The sequence below is a fragment of the Mustelus asterias genome, chromosome 17, assembly GCF_964213995.1.
Source record: "Mustelus asterias chromosome 17, sMusAst1.hap1.1, whole genome shotgun sequence".
Taxonomy (NCBI): Eukaryota; Metazoa; Chordata; class Chondrichthyes; order Carcharhiniformes; family Triakidae; genus Mustelus; species Mustelus asterias.
In genome coordinates this window covers 31,187,453-31,202,157 of record NC_135817.1, presented here as the reverse complement: position 1 = coordinate 31,202,157, position 14,705 = coordinate 31,187,453, and the positions used below count along the sequence as shown (strand labels likewise).

The 14,705-nt window shown below is 41.1% G+C and overlaps 1 protein-coding gene across 2 annotated transcripts in view; it reads left to right on the top strand.

Moving 5' to 3' along the window:
* Nucleotides 1–14,705, top strand: part of LOC144506410 (rho guanine nucleotide exchange factor TIAM1-like) — a 306,108-nt gene that overhangs the window by 181,193 nt on the left and 110,210 nt on the right. Inside the window, exons 2-4 of one of the 2 annotated variants that reach the window (XM_078232484.1) lie at nt 4,352–4,406; nt 7,656–7,757; nt 9,182–9,260. In XM_078232484.1, the coding sequence (XP_078088610.1) occupies nt 4,352–4,406; nt 7,656–7,757; nt 9,182–9,260 (236 nt within the window). The remainder of the gene's footprint in view (nt 1–4,351; nt 4,407–7,655; nt 7,758–9,181; nt 9,261–14,705) is intronic. The other variant, XM_078232483.1, reaches the window with a different exon arrangement.

Genomic DNA, 14,705 nt, shown 5'->3' with positions numbered 1-14,705 from the left:
CATGTAATTTGGCCTTGAGGCTTCTTTCCAAATTATCTGTTCATGGATGTGAGCAATGTGGGTACGGCTGCATTTTCTGATCATCCTGAATTGCCCTGAGAAGATGGTGGTTAGCCTGCTTGAACTGCTGTGCTCCCGTGATAGTCTGATGTCGGAAATTCCAGAAATTTGTTCCAACAGTGCTGAAGGAAAAATAATACTTGTCCAATTCAAGCGCGTGACTTTAAAGGGAAGCTTTGAGTTGATTGTGTGCCCATGATGTTGTAGTTCTTATCGTTCTTAGTAGTTGAGATCACATAGCTTGGAGGTGCTCTTGATACTTGAATATGTTACTGCAGCTGTAGTGAGCTGGTGGTAAATGTGGTGGATACTGAGTCCAGCAACAGGCAAGCTAAAGCTCTATCCCGATTGGAGTTGGACTTGTATTGTCTGATCAATATAGACCCCTTAAGGTTCTTGTTGTTGATATCAAGCAACCTGGCAAAGATCTGAGATCAAACCCGAAACATTTATGACCAAGTATTGTAGTATGCGATGATCTGAAAAATCATTCAAAATACAACTTAATTTCTTGTTGTACAAATGTACTATTAAAATGGAATTTATATATATAAAAAGGTAGATGGACAGTTTTTTGAATATATAGAAAATGGTTAAGTTCCAAAAATGATTTGGGCAACTAAATAATGAGCTAATTCAATATTTATATAGCTGCATTCCTGTCACGATTATGTGCAGCCAATGCCTTAATGTTAATCAGTGATTACATAAAAACAATTGCACAATAAAAATTGTATTTTTGCTCTTTCTTACGCTCAAGTTGATTCATTGACATAACAAATATAAAAATTATTTTAGGTTGTCTCTTCCTTTACAGCATTAAAAAAAATCTTTTGGTCCAGATTCCAGGCTGACAAAAATAGTAAAACAATACAACTTGATACATTTTATACATTGTTTTTATGTTTACCTATAGATGACATTATTGAAATAAAGAAAATATTAAGAAGAAAGTTACACACTAGAATTGGGAATAGGCCATTTGAATTTCTCTTTATCTTCTTCTTAGAAATCAGTCAAGTGAACCTTCTCTGTATTGTTTATAATGTAATTATATCCTTCATTAAGTAAGGAGACCAACACTATACAGTAATCCAGATGTGGTCTCACCAATACCCTGTATAATTTCCCTACTTTTACATTTAATTCCCCTTGCAATAAAGGCCAGCATTCTATTTGCTTTCCTCATCACTTGCTGCAACTGCACACCAACTTGATGATTCATGTACCAGGACACCCAGATCCTTCTCTGGTTGTAGAGTTCTGCAATCTCTTTCCATTCAAACAATAAACCGCTTTTCTGCCAAAGTGGATGAGTTCACATTTTCCCATTTTTGCCCACTCAGTTAACTTAGCTGAATCCCTTTGCAAATTCTTTGTCATATTGACAGCCTACTTTCCCACTTATCTGTGTGTCATCAGCAAATTTAGCTACTTTTGATAATTTTCCAAGACTAGCTGCACAGTCAAACTGGAAGTGATGAGATGTTTGTTTCAATATAAGGTGCGTTGTGAGGGAGAGAACCACATAACAAGGAAGAGAAAATTGCATAACTCTGTAAAGAAACTTTAAGCAGCATTAGTAGACACAGAAGTGCAGATGCACTCAAAAATACACACAAGAATATATATGTACAGATAATGGAAGAAAAAAACCATAATCATACAATCCATACAGTGCAGAAGGAGGCCATTTGGCCCATCAGGCCTGCACCGACTCTCCGAAAGGACATCTCGCCTTGGCCCACCCCCGCCCTATCCCTGTGACCCCACACATTCAATCTTCCTAACCTACGCATCTTGGGACACTAAGGGACAATTTATCATGGCCAATCTACCTAAGCTGTACACCTTTGGACTGTGGGTGGAATCCAGAGCACCTGGAGGAAACCCACGCAGACAATGACCCAAGGCTGGAATCGAAACTGGGTCCCTGGTGCTATGAGGCAGCAGTGCTAACCACTGTGCCGTCCATAAAAATCAACAAGGATAGATTGGTCACATTTATGTACAGCCATGAGAATTTACTTATTCAACATGATAATAAAATTAATTTCCCTTAGATTATCAAGATTGTGCTCTGACAAATTAGATGTGCCCGTTCTTAGAATTGTTCTTATACATTGTAATTTATTCTCCTATTTTATCCTCCTATTCTTAATTAGGGACAATATGATTATTACTCAAATAATTATATAAACTTTTCTCCTTAACATGTTTCTAATTTTGCTGATAGATTTGGTATAGACTCATTATATAGAACATAGAAAAACTACAGCACAAAACAGGCCCTTCGGCCCCACAAGTTGTGCCGAACATATCCCTACCTTTTAGGCCTACCTATGTACTCATCCAGGAGTCTCTTAAAAGACCCCATTGAGTTTGCCTCCACCACCACTGACGGCAGCCGATTCCACTCACCCACCACCCTCTGTGTGAAAAACTTCCCCCCAACATTTCCCCTGTACCTACTCCCCAGCACCTGAAACCCGTGTCCTCTCGTAGCAGCCATTTCCACCCTGGGAAAAAGCCTCTGAGAGTCCACCCGATCTATGCCTCTCAACATCTTATATACCTCTATTAGGTCTCCTCTCATCCGACGTCTCTCCAAGGAGAAAAGACCGAGCTCCCTCAGCCTATCCTCATAAGGCATGCCACTCAATCCAGGCAACATCCTTGTAAATCTCCTCTGCACCCTTTCAATCTTTTCCACATCCTTCCTGTAATGAGGCGACCAGAACTGAGCACAGTACTCCAAGTGGGGTCTGACGTGGGTCTTATATAGCTCCATCATTATCTCTGGACTCCTAAACTCAATCCCTCGATTGATAAAGGCCAGCACACTATACGCCTTCTTAACCACCTCCTCCACATGCGGGGCCGATTTTAGAGTCCTATGGACCTGGACCCCAAGGTCCTTCTGATCCTCTACCGTACTAAGAGTCTTTCCCTTTATATTGTACTCCTTCATCCATTTGACCTGCCAAAATGGACCAGTACGCATTTATCTGGGTTGAAGTCCATCTGCCACTTCTCCGTCCAGTCTTGCATCCTATCTATGTCCCTCTGTAACTTCTGACATCCCTCCAGACTATCCACAACCCCACCAACCTTCGTGTCGTCGGCAAACTTACCAACCCATCCCTCCACTTCCTCATCCAGGTCATTTATGAAAATGACAAACAGCAAGGGTCCCAGAACAGATCCCTGAGGCACACCACTGGTGACCGACCTCCATTTAGAAAAAGACCCATCTATACCCACTCTCTGCCTCCTTTGGGCAAGCCAGTTCTGGATCCACAGGGCAGCAGCCCCTTGGATCCCATGCCCTCTCACTTTTTCTAGAAGCCTTGCATGGGGACCTTATCGAACGCCTTGCTAAAATCCATATAAACCACATCTACTGCTTTCCTTTCGTCAATGTGTTTAGTCACATTTTCGAAGAACTCCACCAGGCTCGTAGGGCACGATCTGCCTTTGACAAAGCCATGCTGAGTATTCTTGAGCATACGAAACCTCTCTAAATGCTCATAAATCCTGTCCCTCAGGATCTTCTCCATCAGCTTACCAACCACTGAGGTTAGACTCACCGGTCGGTAATTTCCTGGGCTATCCCTATTCCCCTTCTTGAAAATAGGAACCACATCCACAATCCTCCGGCACCTCCCCCGTCTCCATCGACGACGCAAAGATCATCGCAAGGAGCTCTGCAATCTCTTCCCTCGCCTCCCACAGTAACCTGGGGAAATATATGGAAATAATTGCCAAAATTTGCCATATTTTCAGACTTTAATTGAATTATCTTCACTGTGAGAGGTGTTGTGATGAAAGCAAAGGTTATTGCAATTTTAGTCTTTCTTTGTGATGCAATTTTAGAGTAAGTGAAGCAGCTTCAGGTAGAATGCACTTTTTAAAAGATCTGTATTGCAACTGTTAGGGTGTAGAGGTATTGTTTCCAGAAGGGTGGAGGTTGTAGTTTATTAATCACCATGCTATAAACGCAGCATTTCTCAGTCAATGAGATGTTTGAGTGTTCTTTTCGCAGTTTTTCTGAATATCACTAAAAAACACCATCTTCTGAGTCCAAACAATTTAGGTTAAGTTGAAATATGCCTGATAAGGTTTATATCATCATCAGCCACACATCTATTGTGTATGCATATTTTGTCATTTATGGCTGTATTCATTAAATATGCAAATGTGAATATACTTTGTTATAAATTGTTCCGATGCCTTCTTCCACTTTATAACTTCTTGTTACCTGTGTTTTCTCTCCTGTCTCCTGCATCAGCTCATGCACATTTACCTTTTTGTTTGATCTGCATCTTCTCACTTCAAATCACAATGTGAGTTAAGAACCCGAAGAGTTCTGGTACAGTAGTATGATTCAGATATTAAGTAATCAAGCATTTCATTACAGACTTTTAAGAATCAGACAATCCTATTTTAAAGTTCCATTTTGTCATTTGTGGGGCAAGGGGTGTGGATGGGGGAAACACCCACCTGTGACAATGTTTTCCAAATTTTTTTATATAGCTGGATAATTAATGCCACTCAAGTAAGTGCATATGTATTGAGTCTTTTCATTTATTAAATTAACTTGAGTACTTTTAAAAGCCTGCAATGAAATTTAGGATACTGAATAGTTAACTTCACTAGATGCACTAAAACATTTTTGGCAAATGTTTTTCATATTATTAAATTTTTAAAAATTATTTAACCCTTTAACCATTTATTGCATATCCTTAGTAGGCCACTTTGGAAATATAACTCATCTTCTCTGAAGTTGTATACATAAATGATAGTTTAATATTTCCTTTATTTATATATTGTGCAAAGATTTGCCTCAATTATTTTTATAGCATTTTGCTGCTTTTTTGATCAGCTGCATTGTCATTTACTCTTATCAGTGTCTACTCTTGTCATGAAAGCTAGGGTGTGGAAGTTCTCAGTTTCATTACTTATGAAAAATACTGTGAAAACTTTTGAATAACTTGCTTATTTTGATTTGAAGAAAAAAAATCATTAAACGCATCATTTAACTAGACTTCAAAATCTTAATACCCAGTTGAGAGAGAGTTCCATCAAATCAAATAGTCTAATGTAACTATCTGCTTAGACAATATTGATCTACAGCAGCAGAATAAGGCAAATTAGTGCTAATGGGATTGCTACACTTGACATCCCACATTGCAGGAATGCCTGCTGAGCACTGTGAAATGAGCATGGAACAAAGCAATAGTTAGAGATATCCAGCTATGTAATATTGCTGTGGGAATAATAAGAAAAAAAACCTCACATTTTCAATAGAATTCATTCTTCATCCTATTGCATCCCAGATTCTTAGGATATTCTTGGGATTCTCGCACACTTTTATGATCCTTAAATATTTATTTAATACGAAAGAAATTGGGACAAAATTTAAGTAAGCATTATTATAGGAGATGCTCAAAGTTTAGTTAAATGCATTAAATGTTTAGAATATCGCATGTTCTTTTTGGCCTTGTTGTACTTTGCTATGTTTTTTGAGACAGTAGATTCTATTTGGGAAACCACATTTAACTAGTTGTGTGCCAGAAGCAAACAATAGTATCCCTGAACTTGAGCAAAACCAAAACGGTGCTCCTTGTGGATGGGAGAACCATTTTATTTCTTAATTGTGTATTTATATTTGAATATTTTGTTTAAATAAAAGAACTGAACTTCTTATTAATTTCAAAGCAACCAAGTAAATGCCCCTCTGCGTCAAATTTTTATCTACCTTTGGGGGGGAAGGTTAGCAAAAGAGACAAAAAGTTAACTTTAATTTCTGAGTCATAGTTGATTGGGTTGATGACTATGGAAGCTAGCTATTACTCCCAATTCATAAAAACTAGCTTTTATCCTTTTATTTATAGTGAGTACAGGTTCTCCGACTTCCATGAATTTAATGAGTTTTCACGATGCATTTGTACTTACCTTTTGCAGCAATTATTGATTTCCAGGATGCCAATAGTTTAGTTTGAGTTGATGTTGCATCATATGATCCAGCGTGCTTTGAACTCAATTTTATGCAAGTGTCAAACATATTTTTCAGAAAGAGTATGTAGTGCAGCTGGGCATCAAAAACTTCCTTTAACGTAAATATTTAAATAGTATGCAAATAACAAAACTTTTTCATGAAAATATAATGCCGTTGCTTAACGATCACACACAACTTTAGACAATATGGATTTATTTCTCTTTCATGCCTGAGAATTTTAGCGCATTAGAACACCCATGAGGAACAAATCTATTCTCAAATTTCATAGGTGAAACCTTAATGAACTGTATGTTTGTTTAACTTATTTGATATTAGCATTCTAATACTTGAGTGTTGTCAGCTCAAATCAAAACACTGAAAGGTGACCAGTTACAATTAATAAAGGAGTAGGGAGGAGTGAGAAAGGAGACTTATGAAGATGTTGCCAGGACTGGAAAATTTTAGCTCTGAGAAAAGATTGGAGAGGCTGGATCAAAACAAATTACTGGAGATGCTAGAATCTGAAACAAAAAACAGAGAATGCTGGAAAATCTCAGCAGGTCTGACATAGAATCCATAAAATCCCTACAGTGCACAGGGAGGCCATCCAGCCCATCGCATCTGCACTCACACTCTCTGAAAATGTATCTTATCCAGTCCCCATCCCTGTAACCCCGCACATTTACCATGGTTAATCCACCTAACCTACACATCTTTGGGCACTAAGGGCAATTTAGCATGGCCGATTCACCTAAGCTGCACATCTTTAGACTGATGAAGAGTTACCAGACTTGGAACATTAGCTCTGTTCTTTCTTTGCAGATGCTCTCAGACATGCTGAGATTTTCCCACATTTTCTGTGATTGCGTTGGATAGGCTGGAGTTGTTTTCTTTGGAACAGAGGAGGCACAAAGGAGATTTGATTACAGTATATTAAATAATGAGGGGCCTAGATAGAGTGGATAGCAAAGATTTATTTCATTTGGTAGTTTGGTTTATAATTAGGGTGTGTAAATTTAAAGTAATTAGTAGAAAGATTAAAAAGGAGTTGAGAATTTTTTTTTCACCCAGAGGGTGGTGGGCATTTGGAACTCTGCCTGAAAGGATGGTCGAGGCAGAAACCCTCATTGCATTTAGAAAGTATTTAGTTATGCACTTGAAGTGCTGTGACTGACCAAGCCATGGGCCAAGAACTAGAAGGTGGGATTGGACTGGATAACTTTTCTTTGGCCAACAAAGACATGGTGGACCAAATGGCCTTCTGTAATGCAACTATCTCTGAGATCAAGATATTTTCTACTTGTGTTACTATTCTCACCCTTTTGTGTATTACCTAATAAAGTCCACGCAGCAAAGGAGTTTGCAAGCAGTTCCTTTTCCTACATCACCTATTCAGAATAGTATTGGACCACAGAAGTTGTATAGAACGTGTAATGGAGCTAAGTAATCTCAAGTATTTTTTCAGTGTATTTTGCAGTACGCATGAAATTATTTTAAAAATGGAATAGTAGTCATTATGTTTCCACTAACCAGAGAACATGAGGGTTTAAAAAAAATCTACATCTATAAATTTCTAGTGCTTTATATTTTGTAGGTACAAAATTTGGAGCCAGGTGGTCACTATGTACGTTTGAAGTTTACAGTGGACAATCACATTCAATATTTTATACCAAAGCAAGAGGATATTCATGAATTGGTAGGTAACCTGAGTCTAGGTTTACACAACTGAGGAATGGTTATCGGCAATTTATGATTATGTGCGGATGAGAGTGGGATAGCTCTTGGCAACGTGGCATGCAAATTTTGAATCATGCAAATATTACAGTAATAAAGGTTTGCTTTATGTCGTTTATTAAATTCTAAGAATATTAAACCAAGGAAAATTTGGAAACCTCTATTTATTATCTGCCATATTTAGTTTTTCAACTTTAGTTGTGTGCATATCCCACAAAAACAGTCACTGATGAACAAATGACTTTAATGAAACATTGTTACTAGTCTGTTTTGATTACGAACACTATCTTCTCACCTTTGTCTTGTTTTTGAGTCTTTAAAACCAAGATCAAAATCAATTGGTGTAAGAGGGAAGGTGCTCATTTAAAGAAGAAATACATGGTTACTCTATTCCCTATGGAAGGGAACAACTTTAAAAAAAAAGTCTCTCATCTTCAGGGTTTGAACCAGGATCTTGAGCCTGATCCCTCAGGTGGTCCTCACCTCAGCCATTTGAATTGCTTGTTCGCCTGCTTTGACATTTGGATGCTGATCCTGCCCTGATCTACTATTAGGCCAGGAATGTGGGAACTTCCAGTGTAGGTATTCAAAGACTCTTCGTCAACTAGCTATGTGAGGGGTGAGTGTAAGGCTCAGAAAAATACCACTCTTGAAGTGGGATGCAGCATATGGCTGCAGCTTAATTTCAAGCCCTTCTGTTGCAATCCAGCTGGAGTGAGTTTCCTGACTCCTTTGAATGTTTTGCAGTGCAAGTCTGTGGTCGAGTGTAAAATGCTAGCACTTTGTTGCTGGAGTTGAAATGATATTAATGGGAGATGTATGTTGTGCCAAGTACGGATTGAGGTCAAAATTATTCAGTTCTCTTTTTCCACCTAACAAACTGCAATGAAATTTTAAACAGGAGTACGGAGAAAAGCACACTAAACAATGTCAAGTGATATCAAGTAAGTGCAGGTAACATGCCTGCACCTGAAGATTGATCTGTGTAGATTCTATTGGAATTTTTCTAGAATGGATGAGATGCAATGTTATAAAACAATGGAATGTGTTTGCTCTCTGTTACTATTATATTTAGCTTTTATATTTTGTGAGATACCTATCCAATAGGTTTTATTGGTTATATAAGTTATATGAATAAATCTGAAAACAAGAGTCAAGATGAGGATGGTTAAAAAAATTAAGTTTAGAAATGATTGTTTTGACACTGCTAATTTTGGAACATGTTCATTTGATATTAGTGCATAATTTCCAGCAGTAAATTAGATAACCTATAACATGGAAATTTATATTCATTACAAATGCGCATTGATAAATACTTCAATTGTAATTATTCTGAAGCAGTTTCTCCCTGTTTTGAAATTGACAGAAGTTATTTTGTTTTTTCAGTTGTATCAAGAAATTGAAATTTGTCCTAAAGTTATTCATCGTGTTCAGTTTGACAAGTCTGATACTTCTGTTAGTTATGGTAAGACTGTGCAAAATACTAAAATATAAATAAATGTATGCACAGATTTCCACAAATACTTCTATTCTTCAATTGTGATTTTATTTTGCTTTGTTATTTTGGTAGCATTGGCAACCTGCTTTAAAAGAAAATGTGAAATTTTCCTAACATTTGTGCAACTGGTCCATGTTGCAAAATTAACGGCCCGTTCTTAAGACAGTCAGAGGCTGAGTTATTCGATTCGATTTGACTTTGAGATCATGATATAATTAGAGGCTGGGCTGTGTACAATGCAATTTGAAATTGTATAATTTATCTCCACTGATTTTGTGCAAAAATGCCTCCTGGTTGATTTGTTAAAATGCTTGAACTGTTTGATTTTTGAAAGCAAACATTGACTTTGAATTAACTGGAGTAGACAACAGTGTTGATCATGTTTTCCTACAACATTTTTCCCCCGGAATTTTTGGTTCGCCCATTTACTGGCCAGCCAGATTCTCAGATTCTTCTTCTGTAAAAACAGGAAGACAGTATGCTGCCAGAACTCAGCCAGCTTGCTTGCTGAGTTGATATTTGCTTACTTGAAGGTATTTGGCACTAACTTGGAAATAACTTCTTAGTTTCTTCCTTTACTCTGGACTGAGATTCGATCTTTAGTAGGGATTAAGTTTGTGTCCCCAGTCTTCTAATATTCGCTATGTTCCTGTCTATCACAGTTGCTTTCAACTTTAGAATTAAGTATTAGTAGCATTAGTTGCTACATGTTAGTATATTAGTAATTAGTTTATAATAATGTAATTGTATTCTTTGAAAGAATAGTAGTGTATTTCAAAGCGATCAGTTACTGGACACCTTCAGACATCCCATTCATGGCTAATTAATTGATGTGTGGGCCTTGACTTTTTTATTTGTTTGTGAAATGTAAACATTCCACTGACACAAAAACATTCACTCCAGCAGGGTTTGCAATACCTTCCCACGAATGGGGAGCTGGTGGTCCACCCTGCTGGAGTGAAGGACGGCCATGGAGGCCCCCCCCCCGCCCCCAGAGTGTCGGGGATATGGGTGGGCACCCCTTTGACTTTGCTAATTTGGTATTGCCAGCCTGGCTCCTTGGCACTCCCTAAGGGGCAAAATGGCAATGCCCAGGGGGCATCTTGGCACTGCCCACCAGGCATTGGGCAGTGCCAAGAGGGTGGAGCCTCATTGAGGTGGGGCCTATAGGGGCAGGGCCTCTGGGGGTGATCAGTGGGGAAGGGGGGGTCCTGCTGCCACTCTGCACTCAGTGGCGACAGAGGGAGGGAGACCAGTGATTGGGACTGACCATCGGGGTTGGGGGGATTGGGACTGGGGGACTGGGGGGGTGGGGGGGGGGGGGGGGGGGTCGAGGCAGCTCGGGGGTGAAGGTGGTGGGTCGGGGCTGACCTGGACATGTCTGGGAGCACAGTAATTAGGGGGTGGGAGGGTAGGAAGGGAAGCATTGCGGGGCTGTGGGGCTGGTCAGCAATCGGGAGGCCAACAATGCGGAACTACTGCACATGCGCCAATCTTGGCGCTGTCAGATCAGTGTATGCACAGTGGCCCGCTCAGCGCTATGCTGTCGGCCTCTCCAGCAGGATTAGGCCCGCCCCCTGATTTTTAATGAAATTCACGCTAGGGCTCTCAGTGATGCGCAGAGTGTGGGAGATTAATTTTGTAAATCCCACTGAAAAAACAGCGGGATTTACTCCAGTTTTTACACACATTCAATACTTTTTTTGGAAGAATCCCACCCCATGTTTTTTGATTTAGGTGAAGGGAATACTTTACCTCAAATTGCTATTCGTTATTAGCAATTAACAATATAAAGGGATATTGGGAAATAGAGTACCAGTTACGACGCTGATACATGTAAAGTCACAGTTGGCTGAACAACTTCCTTTTGTGCTGTGGTTTCCATGTTTCTTTATAGCAGGGGAACAAATAACCACTATGTGGTGCTGCAGAATAATTGTCTCAATTATGAACGCTTTAGTTATCAACATTGAACAAGAAGAACTGAATTTTAAGCTTTAAAATACAAGTGGTCTCCAGTTTAGTTATTCAAAAAATATCAGTTGATTCGTGGTGCACTAATTCATATGTTAGCTATGCTAGCATGAATTGCTGAGTAATGCTGACTTCAGGAATTCTGCAGTTAAGAGCGGGGAAAATCAGTCGAGGTTCTATCCCTGTTTGTAAAATTTTAAGGTTTCAAGTATAAAACTTCTGATTAAAATCTCTAAGTTCCAAATTCTTAATTTCAAACACTAGGGCCCTCTGTTGTACCTGATCTAACAAGGTACGAATAACTAATACTCATGAATTAAGTAGAATTTATTAAACAAAATTTGCATATACTTAACTAAAAACAGTGAAGGTAGCATGGAAGTTCTTATCCCTCAACGCTGATCTTTTGCCTCAATTCCATTTTCCTACCAGCTCCCCAGATCCTTGATTCAAAGAGATCAAAATTTCTATCTGGGTTGGAAGAGTTTGTTTTGAGTCAGTGAGTGAACATCTAAGTGAGAAGAATAATGCATTAACAATCCTTGTTTCCCCTCTCCAATTTGATTGTGAATGTTTCAAATGTTAAATGGGATATTGGAATCCCACAGTATTGATGGTGTGGTTGCTGGCACTGATTTTTGCACAGTAAGAAGTCTCTCAACACCAGGTTAAAGTCCAACAGGTTTATTTGATAGCAAATACCATAAGCTTTCGGAGCAATGCTCCTTCGTCAGATGGAGTGGTCTCTGTTCTCAAACAGGGCACAGACACAGAAATCAAATTACAGAATACTGATTAGAATGCAAATCTCTACAGCCAGCCAGGTCTTAAATGCACAGACAATGTGGGTGGAGGGAGCATTCAACACAGGTTAAAGAGATGTGTATTGTCTCCAGACAGTACAGCTTGTGAAATTGTGCAAGTCCAGGAGTCAAGCTGTGGGGGTTACTGATAATGTGACATAAATCCAACATCCCAGTTTAGACCGTCCTCATGTGTGCGGAACTTGGCTATCAGTTTCTGCTCAGTGACTCTGCGCTGTCGTGTGTCGTGAAGGCCGCCTTGGAGAACGCTTACCTGAAGATCCAAGGCTGAATGCCCGTGACTGCTGAAGTGCTCCCCCACAGGAAGAGAACTGTGGGGGAGCACTTCAGCAGTCACGGGCATTCAGCCTTGGATCTTCAGGTAAGCGTTCTCCAAGGCGGCCTTCACGACACACGATAGCGCAGAGTCACTGAGCAGAAACTGATAGCCAAGTTCCGCACACATGAGGACGGTCTAAACTGGGATGTTGGATTTATGTCACATTATCAGTAACCCCCACAGCTTGACTCCTGGACTTGCACAATTTCACAAGCTGTACTGTCTGGAGACAATACACATCTCTTTAACCTGTGTTGAATGCTCCCTCCACCCACATTGTCTGTGCATTTAAGACCTGGCTGGCTGTAGAGATTTGCATTCTAATCAGTATTCTGTAATTTGATTTCTGTGTCTGTGCCCTGTTTGAGAACAGAGACCACTCCATCTGACAAAGGAGCATTGCTCCGAAAGCTTATGGTATTTGCTACCAAATAAACCTGTTGGACTTTAACCTGGTGTTGTGAGACTTCTTACTGTGCTTACCCCAGTCCAACGCCGGCATCTCCACATCATGACTGATTTTTGCAGGCAGAGTGGTTCATTGTTCGGGCAGTTGCCGGAACTAACTGTTGGGGGGTGGGTGGTCATGTTCTGGGGGAAGTGGAGTGCTGGTAATGATTGTTTTGAGGGATCAAAGAGATCCAATTTTCGGGGGGAAGTGGGGAGGTGGGTGCTGGCACTGACTCTTCAGGGTTGTGCTGGCACTGATTGCTGGGGGGAGGAGAGGTGCCAGTGCCGGATCTGAGTCCGATCTGGGTGGGGGGGAAGAAGTACCAATTCCGATTGGGGTCATGAAGGGGAGCCCCTCAGACCTCCATGTTCTGATCGGAGTGCCCTTTACACATGATTTCAGTGCAGCCAGGCTTTGCCAGTGTGTTTAAGCCCCAAAGCCCTATATGACAGCATGAAACACACCCAACTGTTTTTTTGTGACTGTATGGGGTAAGATCTGGAGAGAAAACTGATGTGTTTCTCTGGAGAGAAACACTCTGGGAGCGATTCTCCCAAAAAATTCTAAGTGTTGAACTCACGTGAAAACTGGAGTAAATCACACTGGGTTTTTTTCAGTGGGAGTTCTAAAATGAATCTCCCGCATTCTGTGCACGAGCGTGAATTGTGCGGATAATCGGTGGGCGGGGCTTATTCCCACCCGGGAGGCCGGCAGCTTAACGCTGAGCGAGCCACTGCGCATGTGCTGATCTGTCAGTGTGAAGATTGGCGCGTGCGCAGTGGCCCCTGTCTGTGGGCCTCCTGATTGCTGGCCAGTTTGATTGCTGGCCCAATCACTGGCCCCACCCATGCGTGTCAAGGCCCCACCCCCAACCCACCTCGATCACTGCTCGATTGCCCATTCAACACCCCACCCTGATGGCCAGCCCCGATCACTGGCCTCCCTCCCTCTGCTTGTGATCTGTATGCAGAGTGGCAGCGGGGCCCCCCACGATCGCCCCCAGAGGCTCTGCCCCCTGAGCATTGGCACTTTGCCCCTTGAGCAATGCCAGGGGATACAGGCTGGCACTGCCAGGGTGTCAAAGCCCAGAGACACCACCCACCCCCCCCCACTTCCAGCACCTGATCTCTGTGTGGTCTCGATTGCCCCCTCCCTTCACTCCAGATGGGTCGGGCCACTAACTCCCTGAAAGTGGAGAGCTACTGTAAACCCCTCTGGAGTGAAATACTCCTGGTGGGACCGGAGACTTCAGTCCTAGGTCCACTAATTATGTTTAAATTAGATTTGCGTGCTCCTTTGCATGCTTAATGCAGCTCTGTGCCTATTTCCGGCATAGAACTAACAGCGCTGGAAATCTGGCGCTAGGAGATGCACTCGGGGCCAGATGCCCAGCGTGGATCGCTCTAATCCAGCCCCGCTGAAATCTCCCAGATGGGAGAATCGCCCCTTCTGTTTTTCTCGCTGGAACCAATGCTCTGCCAAATTCTGGTAAGATCGCCCCCAATTAATCGGGAGCAATGTTCCCTCTAAAATGCTTAAGTGCACCTGGTCGTGCAGTGATCTGGAACATGCTGCACATTGAAATAAACAACCTCTTCCGTTCTTTGAGAGAAATTTCCAGCAGAGTAAGTCATGACCTTTAAAAACTAAAAGGTCAATGGCTTAAAATGTTCAGAGGAGTCTGTCGTCTGCCAAGAACAAAAAAAATTTAGAAGGAACATTGGCCACCAGTCATTTAAGGCCCGTCCAGCACTGGAGTACGTCACTGTGGTGAAAGCAAATCAGACTGGAGTAATTCAAATGTACCCTGCCCATTTCTACCAGCATAAGATAGCCACAAGATT